Raw genomic sequence first — 13,465 nt, forward strand, 5'->3', positions numbered from 1 at the left:
CAAAAAAGAGTAGAGGCACCTCATACAATTCTGCTGGATTAAGGAGCATACACAGTAATTCAGGAGAAAATCGACCCCCATGTAGAGGGTTCATGCAAGGCCTAGCCATCCTTTAGGTCTGTCTGCACAGCAACCAGACACCTGTGGCTGGCCTGTGTCAGCCAACTTTGGCTCGCTGGGTTTGGGCTGCAGGGCTTTTTCATTACTATATAGATAGATCAGCTTAGGCTAGAGCCTGGGCTCCCTGCAACATGGGAGGCCCCCAGAGTTTTCACCCCAGAGGTGAAGCACCCCACCACCTGAGAGCTTGAGTCAATTGGCATGGGCCAGCAACGGATTTTTTTTCTTTGCTGCATAGACATACCTGTGAGACCTAGTAGACTCTGCACAGGAGAAAAATGCAGCTCTAAAACTTGATCCTGCGAGGTGCTGAGTGCCCTCATCATCACTGAGGCCCTGTATGTACTTGTGAACAGGGCTGCCAACGGGGGGGAGGGTGCAAAGGGGGCATCTGTCCCCCGACCTGGCGATTCCAAAGGGCCCAGGACTCCCGACTACCATCACTTCAGGAATTGCAGGCCCTTTAAATCACCACTGGAGCACTGCACAATGCGCTCCAGGCAGCTCTAAGGGCTGGGGAGGTGTACCATGCTCCGGGCAGCGCTGAGGGCTAGAGTAGGGGACTGGCATGGCATGGTCGCTGTCCCTGGTCCTGCCCTTTTCAGAAGTGTGGAGTTGGCTCTCCACTTTACCAGGGACCTGGTCTGGCTGTTGGCTCCCCTGGCTGTGCAGCTCTTGAATGTCACAAAAACAGTGTTGGCTGAATGCTGAGCTTCTTCGCAGAGAGGAATTTCTTCCCCTGATGTCAGTAAAAGCTGAGGGACTCAGCATGTTGCAGATTTCATCCTTTAGTATCTCTCCACTTCTGAGGAAGCAACTCTCTGCTGAGCTATCTAGCCTACTTTCAGGCAGGTTACCTACTGACAGATGCCACACTCCTTCCTCCAGCAACCTTCCTCACTCATTCCGATGGACACAGCAAAACTAGAGAGAGGCAGTACTTGCATTTGAGTGCTTTATTATATTGGAATTGCAGTGATATTATTAACATTTGTACAAATGCACAAAATCTTGTCTCTTCTAGCTAGAAAGAGATGTAAAAATCTGAACTAGGTGAACAATCTCAATGAACGCATTGTCCATTTGTAACAATAAATGAGTTCTGGACAAAACAAAAAGCATAACATAAAATTAAACATATTAAATGCCGCAGAACGTATTTACATTTATGTACCAAAAAAAAAAAAATTCTCTCCTTCCAGCGAGGAAGGTGGTTACTTTACAGAATAAAACAGACAGACATACACAAAACCTTTAGTACAATACAGACAACCTCAAACCCAAAACTTAAAGTGACAGCACCTTTTTTTTTTTTTTTTTTTTTTTAATATATAGACTTCCATAGTTTAGGCTTACTCCAAGCAGTGCTAAAAGTTTTTTAAAAAAATCAGTGTTCCTATATAGTAACTATATTTAAAAGAAGCAACTGATCAGTGTTTACATTGAGCAATATATGGGAGGAGAGGAGAAAGCCCATAAATATGGATTGGGAAATACTGGGGTCCCAATCCTGAAGTCATTATTCAGGCAACCATCATCACTGAGTTTGCCTGAGGAAGAGCTGCAGATAAAAGCCTGGGTGCAGAAATGATCTGGCTTTCAGAGTATCTTTCTGAGCCATGGTAAAAGTTGTCCCTGCCAGGGATCCTTTAGCAGCCTCTAGGGAGAGAGGGATGGAAAATCCATTTCCCCTCCGAATTCCCCTTTGCTAGCAACACTGGTTTTCCCCTCTTGTTATTTTTTCTTGTTATCACTGGGAAGCTACAATTTTGTGAAGCGGTCTCAGAGTCTAATCTTTTGTCTAGGGATGTGACAAAAGGCCATTACATTATAAAATAATACAAAGGTTTTTGAAATAGTCCTGCCTCCTGAAACTTTACATAAGCAATGTTTAAGTTGTATTAACACAGGGCCTTACAGATCCTGTATACTAGATATTATACACTGGTCTAAAAATAACTGATCATAATTATTGATTCTTAGCCAAGGAAAACCTTGGAAAGGGATCAGACTTCCCATGTTGTGAATTAATCTTTTAACCCACACTGACATTTCAGCTTACGTTATCTTTAAAGATTTCAGAAAAGTAGTTTTGAAAGGTATGGAAGACTCACAGAAAAGAAAACAAGCTCTGGGAAGCAATTTAGCTCCAAGCACAAAGCCAATGATAAAAGCCAGATAACCACAAGCAGTAAGAAGCGGTTGCACGTTAACATACACTTTATCATCTTTGGTGATAAATGCAGATGAATGAGTCTTTTTTCTGTGGCAGATTTTATTCTTTTGTTTGTCCTTAGGTTTCAGTCTTTATTTTTTCCAAAGGTGCTGTCCCCTATTAAGTTACAAGGCAACATATTTTATGGACTTTTAATTCAAGCACATTGTATGGCCATTGTTATCACTGCAGCTCAATAGATACTACCATAGGCTGGAAATAATAAAAAAGGCATTATAATGCACAAAGAGCCAGTCTCCTGCCCTACAGTGTACAGGACACTTTGGTTCTCAGGATGAGATAGACTAAGTAAATATACCTTAGATGCTGCCTCACATACTTTGCATAATAAAACATTTATATGCCATCACAGCAAAGGTTTAAAGTCTAAGTCATGTTGCAGATTGGCTGCACTCAGCTTCTCTTAGTTGTCCTCCATTTGGGCGGATGTGACAGACAAACGGTAGATATGCCACCAGGGAAAGTGTGTAAATGTATCTGATGCAAACAGTTAAATGACCCCAAAAGGGAGAGCAAGAAAGAGAGAGCGAGAGCTAAAGTGCAATTGTAAAATAATATAAATTACTGAAATGTAGAAATAAGGTATTAATTAGTTGGAACTGGTTTTGTTTTATAGGCACTGTTTTGTTCTCATTTATACACATTAAAATTATTTTTTCTTCCCCCTCTACTAATTTTATTTGATATATAGTGGAGCTTCAATGGTCTAAAGCTACTCAACACTGCTTAGTAAAAGATAGAAGGGGCAGTAATGGTAAGGCAGTATAGTGCAACTCACTATGTAATAGTAGAAAAGAAGCAAGAATGGTGTTAGGTCTCCATTGGTGATTATATATATATATATATAATCAGCCTAGTAAAGACAGGGTTTCCAGTTTTATGTATTATTTCCCTTTAGCTTACCTGTGCTTTCTAAAATGAGAGAACACATTTAAAAAAAAAAAAGGAAACAACTGTAAATTCATAACTTTTGTTGTTACAAAAAGCAGATGCTGCTTTAAAGAAAACAATCGTAGGAATTTCTGTACAATAGACCCCAGCAAACCTTTCCATCTTAGATGGATGACGTCTGCTTGAGACCCTAAAAGATTAAGATACACATACAACTAGAGTAGTTTATTGCAAAACTAATATTGTAACTTTAAAAAAAACAGATTCTATACAAGAATACTGTTCAAATGGAATGTGTTAAAATAACATTTATTAATAAATACTTTATAAAATTCTATGTGAATACTACATTAATAGATTCCTGTTTAAATTTTGCTTTGGTCCTCATGAATTTTCATAAATTCACTATATAATTTTTTTAAAAAAATTGTGGTGTTAGCTGCTAAAAAGCACACTCTATGCTAACTAAAAGGCTGTTTTAACACTTAATATTGTTGCTTAAAAAAATACAAATCCCCCAAAAGACAGGTTTTTTTCACAACAGTTACAGCTGGTTTTGTTAGTTAACAGGACAAGATCAATTAACATGCTAAAATTCAAATATATTGAGGCAAATAACAGCCTGAAGTTGAACCGCTGACTTTCCACTATTCAGAACATGGACTGCACACATTTAGTTATACTGCATGAATTAACTCCAAACAGCATGAAATTCTCTACATTATCCTTATTGTCCTTCTAAAACACAACATGATAGCACACAAACTACTTGCCTCCCACAGGCAGTGTTATGAATATGGCTTGCATAAATTGACTCAAGGGGACAAAATGTTTGAATCACAACACAGCACTTTTGGGAAAGTATTGCATTTATCCATGGCTAGGATTTCCAACATACTTTCTTTCAGAGTTGCACAGTGAGGGACAGTTTAATATACGGATGCTTCATTTTGAATGAGAAACGTGGTCAGGATCATCCATCTGTACTGTTAACTCCCATGAAATAAGGCTGGGGAGTTACTCTGATAGCTCACTGGCAGTGACTGATGACAGCTTCAACAGGCTGAAGAGAGGCAGGTGTAACACATATCGGTCTCCAGTAGTAGCCCACAGAAAAATAGAATTTATCCTTGAATGAAACAGCACAGAAAATTCATTTAGAATATCAGAGCTTAAAAACAAGCTGCTCCTCCTACACAGATGTTGACATAGGCCCTCTTCCTCCAGCCCTTACATGTCACAGTCTTCAGAGAGAGGGTTTAAAGACCACTTGCCTAAATAAAGGCTGCAGGGTCAGTCCCCCCAAAAGCAAGTATATTGTAAACATGATGGAAGTTTATCTGTTGAGCAGTGAAATGTGCGTCAGATGGTTGGTCCTTCTACTGAAATACCTGATATCAATATGTTGCATGTTGTTTTGGCTTGTGAACCTTGCACGTAGCATTACAAGAAGCAGTAGCAAATAGCTTTCAACCTTTACTTATTTCCATATCACTAATAACAATTATACCTATATAGGCCAATAGCATAGAGAGGAGACAGTTCATTATAATTACACATTTAGGCAAATGCGTGGCTGGCTTGCCTATTTAGCATTAAAAAAGACATAATTGAGCTATATATAATACACATCAGTCAAACTGTCAAGTTGCTGGATTTAACAAAACTCAGGCAAGCTGTTTTTTGTTTTTTTTTGTTTTTTTGTTTTTTGTTTTTTACTGTAGAGGCTTTCAGTTTAACAGCTAAATATTTCAACTGAGTCCAAACAAAAGTAAAACCAAATCTTAATTCTAGTGCAGTGTAGCTCATTTGTTTTTCTAATATTATCCACAGTTCTTTTATAATGTATTTAAGTGCTATCCATGCAAAAAAAAGTTTAAACTAAATTAACACTATGATGGCATTTTGCTGGTCGGGGAGGGGAGATGGCAGGGATTGATGGTGAGCCATGAAATTTGGGAAGATAATACCTCCTTTTTATTTTTTATAAAGAAGCTTCAACTGGAACTTTATGCTTAGAGCTGTGTATGTGAACAAAGTTTCCTTGGTAGCTATGAGGGAGCAAAACCATTCCGTTATTACAATGAGATTTTGAAATGAATTATAGATTCAGTATTTAAACATTTTAAAAGTATATGTTTGTCTAAAATATAACAGAAAGTCCTTTATATTTGTTTTGTTGTTTTGGTTCTCAAGCTATATAATCAAGTCATGATTTCTATATTGTACACTCAAAATTCTTCTTCCAAAAATATTTGCATAAATGGAAAGAGATCTGTTAAAGAATACTGGTAAAACTTAAACTGAGTTACCAAAATAAAAAGAATCATGGTTCATGATTCTTAGAAATCACTTTCCCTTCCAAAATGGGCTCTACATACTACAATGCTTCATGGGGGGGGAGGGGGGAAGTCTTCCTTTGTTTGTTTGTTTTTTTAAATAAAAGCCGCTCTTTAAAATGTATTATTCCTCTGAAAACAATGAAACAACCTTTGAGGAAAACAACTCAATTTGGGAATGAAGAGTTTAGCAGCAGAGTATCTGTTAGGAGGTTAATTAACATATGTGGGTTTTTTTAAATGAACTTCCAAACATTTGTCACAACAGAATAAGATCCTGGTTTTGCTCCCTCTGAAGTCAATGGGATGTTTGCTACTGATTTCAGTGGGAGTGGAATCAGGGTCCAAACATACTGAAAAATAATATAACAAATGCACTGTTCTTTACTGTGCTCTTAGTACTTGATTTCCCATATGTGACCGGTACCATCTCAGGCTGAAAGTCACCTCTGTGCAGAGTGCCAGTACAAGACCTGCAAGGCCTATGCATTCAAAATAGGCCTTAATTAGTCTATAAGGCATGCCTAGGCCTTTTGTTGACCTTCTGCACAGAGTAAATTTCATCCACTGCATCTAGCAGATTTTACATCATTCTTGTAACATACAGCAGCTAAAACGTGCTTTTTAATGTCATACTGGGAGTGATCCTTTAAGTCAGGGGTAGGGAACCAAAGGCCTAGGGGCTGGATGCAGTCTCGGGCTTGCCTGGATCCGGCCCCATGGCTCTGGGCTTCCCCCCCAGCATTGGGGAGCCTGCACAGGTGCTCCAGCCCTCTTCCTCCCCCGGCTGTCCTCCTGTGGGGCTGGAGCACATAAAATCTCCTAGCCTGGCTGCCTGTAAGCTCTGGTGGAACAGGGACAATGTCAGTGAAGGTGTATTGTTTTTTATCTTTTATTTCTCTCTTGTGTGCAGCCCCTGACTGATTTTTCTGTGGGTCAGTGGCCCCCAGTCCAAAATGGGTTCTCCATCCCTGCTTTAAGTGAATGGAGTTACACTTATCTACTCCAGCGAAGGATCTAGCCCACAAATGTTTAAAAGAACAGTTGTGAAAAACTGGTCTTTTCTTGTGGTAGTTAACAATAAACTATTCCTCACCGGTCAAACTGATTTAATGGGCTAGAAATAAGACATAAAGGTTAGGCTATTAGCAGTTGATGATAGAACAATGTCACTGGTTTAGTGAATAGAATGTTTCAGAATTATTATGTACTACATGGCTTTTCTACATCAACAATTGGCAGCGTAAAAAACCGTTGTAATAAACAGGTGTGATTTGCTATCCTTGTACTCTGCCAGGGACATTTATAACAGAAGCATACAAGGCTCCTTCCCCCCTCATAGCAGCACAGCAGACTTTCAATCGTGCATCACCTGCGGCTAAACTACATTCACTGTTTATTAAAAACACTAAATCAGGAGCTTTAAACTCCTATTTCTTTTTTTTTTTTTAATGCAAAAGTTCAGTGCAGCCCAGCTGTGGGTGAAGGGCTATTGAAAGCAGTGACCATGCCAACAAGGTTTTTTTTTTTTCAGGCAGAGGGAGGGGATTGGAGGGTGGGTCTGAAGTTGTTTCTTCTTCATTAGCGTTCTCAGAAGAAAAAAGGCGGTAGGGAGAAGAGGGACTTGGAATGCGAAGACAGAAAGAAGCTTGAAGGAGAAAGGGCCTCAGAGTTTATAGAGTGAAGATGCAAGGATAAACGAAGGACAAAAGAGAGTTTAAGTAGAAGAGGGACAATAGGGAAGTGAAAGGAAAGCAAGACAAGAGAGCATATGATTTGGGTTTGATTTTGTTCATATATCCATATATTATGTAACCATTCTTTTCTCTGAAAGAGGCTCTGAATACATTGCGGGATTCTGATGATATTGCAAAGCTAACTCACTTTTTCATGTGTTATCACCAGACTCCCTGAATGCCTACGTATCCTAATTCTTCCCAGTTACCTATGTATGACTTTGGCTAACAAGCTGCTGTTTAACAAAACATGCTTCTGAGGCCTCGGGCTAGACTGGTAAGAAGGAAACGCAACTATGTACAGAAGCATCTCAGTTTATAAACAAGTAACTGGTACCAAAAAATTGGAGAAAGCACCAAAGCATTTCCCAAGCGGATAGTATAGTAATTGCATAACTCCCTTTTTGTAACTAAGTATAAAAAGCATAGTTTAATAATGATAAAAATGAAAGCCAGAGTCTTCCAAGGATTGTGGAGTCTTCCAGGGCTGAGTTAGTGTTGAAAATGTCCTTAACACAAAGGACATTTGATTATGCTACCACTCTCCCATAGCAGTTCCTGACCAATCCGTTTTAAAGAATTGGGTTCATGTCTGTTCTATGACTGGCAAGCTGACTGAGGGTGGAGCTTCCTACGACATCGCTGACGGAAGAGGAAGTTGTAATGGTATTATGCTGGATGACTTGCTGTTGTGAGCAAGCTGGGACGGGGCTTGCAGGAGGACTACTCTCAGGACCTGGGAAGAAAAGAACACACAAACTAAAATGATGTGTACATGTAGAATGCCTATGAGGTATTAAAGTTCTGTTAAACAGAAGATGAACTACCAAAGGATCCAGTACTGCCAAGTCCAATCATTCAAAAATCATGAGATTTTAACAATAGTAGATATGGAGTACTTTGAGGGAGTTGGAGCTTTCATCATTCACATTTTCAAGCTTTTCTCCATGGTCATGTCTACACTAGGAAAGTATTTTGAAATTACTAAATTTGACTTAATAACTTCCAATTTAACAAATTCAAACTAGTGTACCCACACCTCGGGGAAGCCTCGAAATTAGTCCGAGGAAGGCTCCATGCTACCTTGGACTTAGAGCCCCAGGAAGCACTGGGGAGTAATTAGTTCAAATTACGCTGGGGAGTAATTATTTCAAAATAGTGGGACAAGAGTGTCCACACTGCCATTATTTCAAAATAACTATTTTGGAATTAGCATTACTCCTGATGAAAAGCAGGAGTACAGGTTTTGAATTATGAGGCCCATTATTTCAAAATAACGGGCTTGGTAGTATGGACGCTCTGCTTATAAATTAGGCCTGGGGGGGGGGGCAGGGGCGTTATTTCGAAATAAAGTCCTAGTGTAGACCTGGGCCATGAGGGCTAGAAACTTACTCTTTTAAAAATGAAAGTCATGTAAGAAACTGACCCTAGGAGCTGGGACTTTTTCTTAAAGGCCAAACTCCACAAGGCTTATGATTAAAATTACAGGTTACCAACTGGACGCTTAACGCCTTTACTGCAGCAGAAGGGATTGAAATATGCATTACAATGCAATGCAGCACAGAAACATTAATTTAAGCAAGATTAGCAGTAAAGATCATGAAATCCAATTGTCTTGAGGATGAAAATTAAAGGACCAGATTCACGTTGGTGCAGGAGGGACAAAATATGGCCTTATTTCCCATATTAATGATTTTCCTCATGTTACGAAATTCCCAGAGGGCATAGAGCGGGCACAGCCGGCATCTCTGCAACCCTTCCTGAAGGCACCCCTTTGGAGGGGAAGGGGTGGTAAGAGTGTATGTGTGTGCGTGCGCATGATGAGTATATGGCTGGAGCGCACTGAACTCTGGCTGTTTGTTGCTTTCGGGGAACATTGCCATCTGGCAAATATTAAAGCAGATTTCAAGCTGTTCTAACTGATTCTGGAGCCAGGCAGAGAAGCAGGGAGTTACAGCAATCTCCCTCTGCCATGCTGAGCAGAAACTTAGCACAGCAGAAAGCCTGTTCCTACACGTGCCGTATGTCCACTTGGATTGCTTCTCTCTCCAGTTAACAGTATCTTCATGAGCTTTTTCTTGTTTAATGATGGATGAATATTAAAGAAGAGATTGAAGGAGCTTTGCCTGCCTCATACATACCAAGTTCATAATGTGGCAATATTTTCATTGGAGGAAAATGTTTGTAATTTTTTCCTGCTTAATTTTCCTTTCCATGATTAGACTCCCTTGGGTGACACAATTCCACCGCTTACCAAAGAGCAAGATAAAGGTCTGCTCTGAGGTATTTTACTGGACCTACCAGCATTGTTGCCTGTCGTACATTTGTCAGAGTTGAGCATTGAGTTCAGTGGGGCTCCTCTACTTGGGAACAAGTGTCTGTCTATTGAGGGCGGGGGGCTGGACTCGATGACCTCTTGAGGTCCCTTCCAGTCCTATTATTCTATGATTCTATGATTCTATATGCATTTCACTGCAGGGCCATTCTTGCAGGCACTGCGGTGCAGAGACTGGTTTTAGTTTATGCTTGAACCGCACCATACCATTTTTGGTTGATGCTTCGTAAATACATAACTTTATTTTACAAATTATTAATCATTAAAACGTATAGTCTCCACCCAACAACTGATGATGCAGAAGTCTCTTGGCAAATTCAGTAATTTGCCTTCAAGAAATCAACCGCAGAATTAGGGTATGTAACACAGTCTTAAGTGTGCTCCTTTAATTTGTCTGCTCAAACCACAGGTATTTCATTTGAAACCTGAATTCTATGATGTTCATTCAGAAAGAATGGTTTAAATGAAGGTACTGAATGGATGGAAGAAGGGATTGGTACCTTTGATTGCTGTTCTTATGAGTGATTGTATAGCATGCAAATATACCAGTTACTTACTTAGATATCCTTGTGACTCTTTCTGCATGGCTGTGATTGGACAGTCTTTATGTGTTAACAATAACTGTTTCAGCTGTGCTACCTCATTTTTCAACATGGAAACCTCATTCTATGGAAAAGAAAAACAGACTTTTAGGCAGTGGCAAAAAGTTAACAAACAAGTGAGATTTCTCCTGTCTCGGTAACTCAGGGTACATCTACACTACGGAGAAGATCAAAGCTGTAGCTGTGGATCTTCCAGGGATCGAATTATTGAGTCTAGTGAACACATGCTGATGCGAACTGAGAGGAGTGCTCCGATCGATGCTGGTAGTTCTGCTTCCATGAGGAGCAAGGGAAGTCAAAGGGAGAGTGTTCTCCCTTCAGCTTCCTGTGGTGTGGACAGCGCCAAAAGTCAAGTTAAGGTACTTTGACTTCAGCTATGCAATTAACGTAGCTGAAATTGTGTTCTTCATTTGACCTTATCCTGTAGTGTAGACATACTCTAAGAAAACTGAGCTGCATAGGGTTAATTTTTACACAAAATTTAGCCCTCTGTATGGGAATTATTTTACACAATAGCTATTGGGATAGATTTCTTCTATACATCAGTGCCTGTCTGGAATATCTCCATCAGCTTCAGCTATTGGTGTACTAGTCTTGCGTTTGAATGCATTTACCGTTTGTGTCATAATATTAGTGTTATTTAAGCACCACTATTGTTTGTCAGTTTTGTAGATCTGATATAAATACATTATGTGTGTACAATTTTGCATGGTATACGGGAAATAACATGTTAATTAAAACATCCTTAACAAAGACCTTTTTAATAACAAAAAATCATTGCTCTAGATTTTTAATTTGATTTAAAAAGTGTTATTTTTCCTTTAAAAATCAGGTAATTGTATCTTGCTTGCAAATCATATATAGAATCAGCAAGGGAAAAGATCCATTCAATAGTATGGGTGGTGATTTGTAGAAATTATTACAGGTTGCACTTCTGTAAACTGAAACCTTCTGGTCCAGCAAGTGGTCCTGTCAGAAAAATGGATGTTACAGAATCAGAGAGTCCCAGCATGCTGCCAGGTCACAACTCCCTCCTGCTCTAGGTCATAACCCAATCCGCTGAACTTACTCTTATACCCCTACCCAGGTCACAACCTCCTTCCAGAACCTGAATCTTTTCCTGCACCTATATCCACTCTGGGATCTGCACCCCCCTCCTGTATCCCAATCCCTTGCCTCAGGTTACAACACCCCCTTCCGGCCCCCCACACCTCCTCCTGCACCCAAATCCCGTACCCTGGGCTCCCTTCTACACCCAACCTCTATCTCAGATCCTGCACCTCTCCATTAATATCATAGAAGAGTGCACACTTTGAACACTTACTAAATTTATGGAGTACCCCCCACATCAAAAATTATTGCCCATCCCTGCCCTATAGGATAACAGGGTTACCAGGAATGGCCAGCATGAATGTATCAAGAATTAATCATGCCAAACTAACCTATTTTCCTTTTTTGATGTTACTGGCCAAGTGGATGAGGAAGGGGGAAGCAGTTGACTTTATATAACTTGAATTTAGTAATGCTTTTGATACAGGAGTCCCACAGGACATTTTCATAAGCATGCTATGTAAATGCTGGCTAAATGAAATTGCTATAAGATGGGTGCATAACTTGTTCAAAAGTAGTTCTCAGTGGTGGCAGTCCACCTGGAAGGGTGCACCTAGTGGGGTCCTACAGAAGTCAGTCCTGGGTTCAAAAGTACACAGTATTTTCATTAGTGACTTCGCTAATGGAGAATATGCATATAAAATTTGTGGATGACACCAGGATGGAAGAGGGTTGCAAGCACTTTGGAGAACAGGACTAAAGAGACTTGAAAATAATCTGAACAAATTGGAGAACTGGTCTGAAACAACAAGATGAAATTCAATGAAGACAAATGCAAAGTACTGCATGAAGGAAAATCAAATCAAATGCACAACTACAAAATGGGGAAAAACTGTCTAGGTGAATGTAATGCAATTGTGAAAAAGGCTAATATAATACTATAGTGTAAGGATGTTAAGTATCGGATATTTCACTAATCGAATAGTCGATGCATTTTTGCATCGACTATTTGATTAGTCAATAAGGTGGTGCTGCGCCTTTGAAATGCTGTTGTGGCATTTTAAAGGGGCAGCACCTCATAGCTGATCTTGGGATTAGCTCCTCAAGGAGCCTGGGGTTTGCTGGGGACTCCAGCTGACCCCGGGCTCCCTATGGCGCTGCCCCTGTGAAACGCCACTGTGGTGTTTCAAAGTGGCAGTGCTGCTTGGAGCTCGGGTTCCCTGCAGAGCTGCCTCTTTGAAGTACCCCTGCATTCTCCCCCCCACTTGATGTCTCTATTTGATAGAGGCAGCAAGGGGGAGGGGTTTGAATAGTCAACTATCCTGTCAGCTAGTCCTTAACATCCCTACTGTAGTGTATTAACAGGAGTATTATATATAAGACACAGGAAAAAACTGTCCCACTGTATTCATCACTGGTGGGGCCTCAGCTGGAGCACCACATGCATATCTGGGTGCCACACATTAAGAATGATCTGAGCAAATTGAAGAGAGTCCAAAAGAAAACAAAAAATGATAACAGGTTTAGAAAATCTGATCCATATGGGAATATTAAAAAAAACTGGGAACATTTCAACTTGAGAAAAGAAGACTGTGGACTTGAGGAAAGAACCGGATAACAATCTTCAAATGTCCTGAAGGTTATTATAAAGAGGGCTGTGATAAATCTTTCTCTATGCCTACTTAAGGCAGAAGAAAAAGTTATGGGATTAATCTGTAGCAAGGAAGGTTTAGTGTAGATATTAGGAAACACTTTCTAATTATAAGGGTAGGGAAGGTCAGGAATCGGCTTCCAAAGGAGGTTGTGGAATTCCTGTCATTGGAGGTTTAAGAGCAGGTTGGAGAAACACCTGTCAGGGACTGTACGGTTTACCTGATTCTGTCTCAGCACGGGGGATTACACTTTCTGGCGCCCTTCCAGCCCTACATCTCTATGATTCTGGTTTCCTGACTTAACTAGGACATTTTCAATTACCTAAATGCAAAAGAATCCTACAAAAATGGAAACAAATTACAAAGGATGAATTTAAACAAAGAACACACATATATGAAAAAATTAGAAATGCCAAGGAACAAAATGAGATTAAACTAGTTAGAGACATAAAGGGTAACAAGGAAACATTCAACAAATACATTAGAAACAAGAGAAAGACTAAG

The 13,465-nt window shown here is 39.9% G+C and overlaps 1 protein-coding gene across 10 annotated transcripts in view; it reads right to left on the minus strand.

Moving 5' to 3' along the window:
• Positions 1-1,061: 1,061 nt before the first annotated feature.
• The window catches only part of CREB5 (cAMP responsive element binding protein 5), a 365,272-nt gene continuing 352,868 nt past the window's right edge, over positions 1,062-13,465 (minus strand). For 9 of the 10 annotated variants that reach the window (XM_006133220.4, XM_075922156.1, XM_075922150.1 and 6 more), the window contains 2 exons: positions 10,215-10,323; positions 1,062-8,058 (listed from right to left, as the gene is read on the minus strand). In XM_006133220.4, the coding sequence (XP_006133282.1) occupies positions 7,895-8,058; positions 10,215-10,323 (273 nt within the window). In that variant the 3' untranslated portion in view covers positions 1,062-7,894. The remainder of the gene's footprint in view (positions 8,059-10,214; positions 10,324-13,465) is intronic. The other variant, XM_075922155.1, reaches the window with a different exon arrangement.

The sequence above is a fragment of the Pelodiscus sinensis genome, chromosome 2 (genome assembly GCF_049634645.1).
Source record: "Pelodiscus sinensis isolate JC-2024 chromosome 2, ASM4963464v1, whole genome shotgun sequence".
Taxonomy (NCBI): Eukaryota; Metazoa; Chordata; order Testudines; family Trionychidae; genus Pelodiscus; species Pelodiscus sinensis.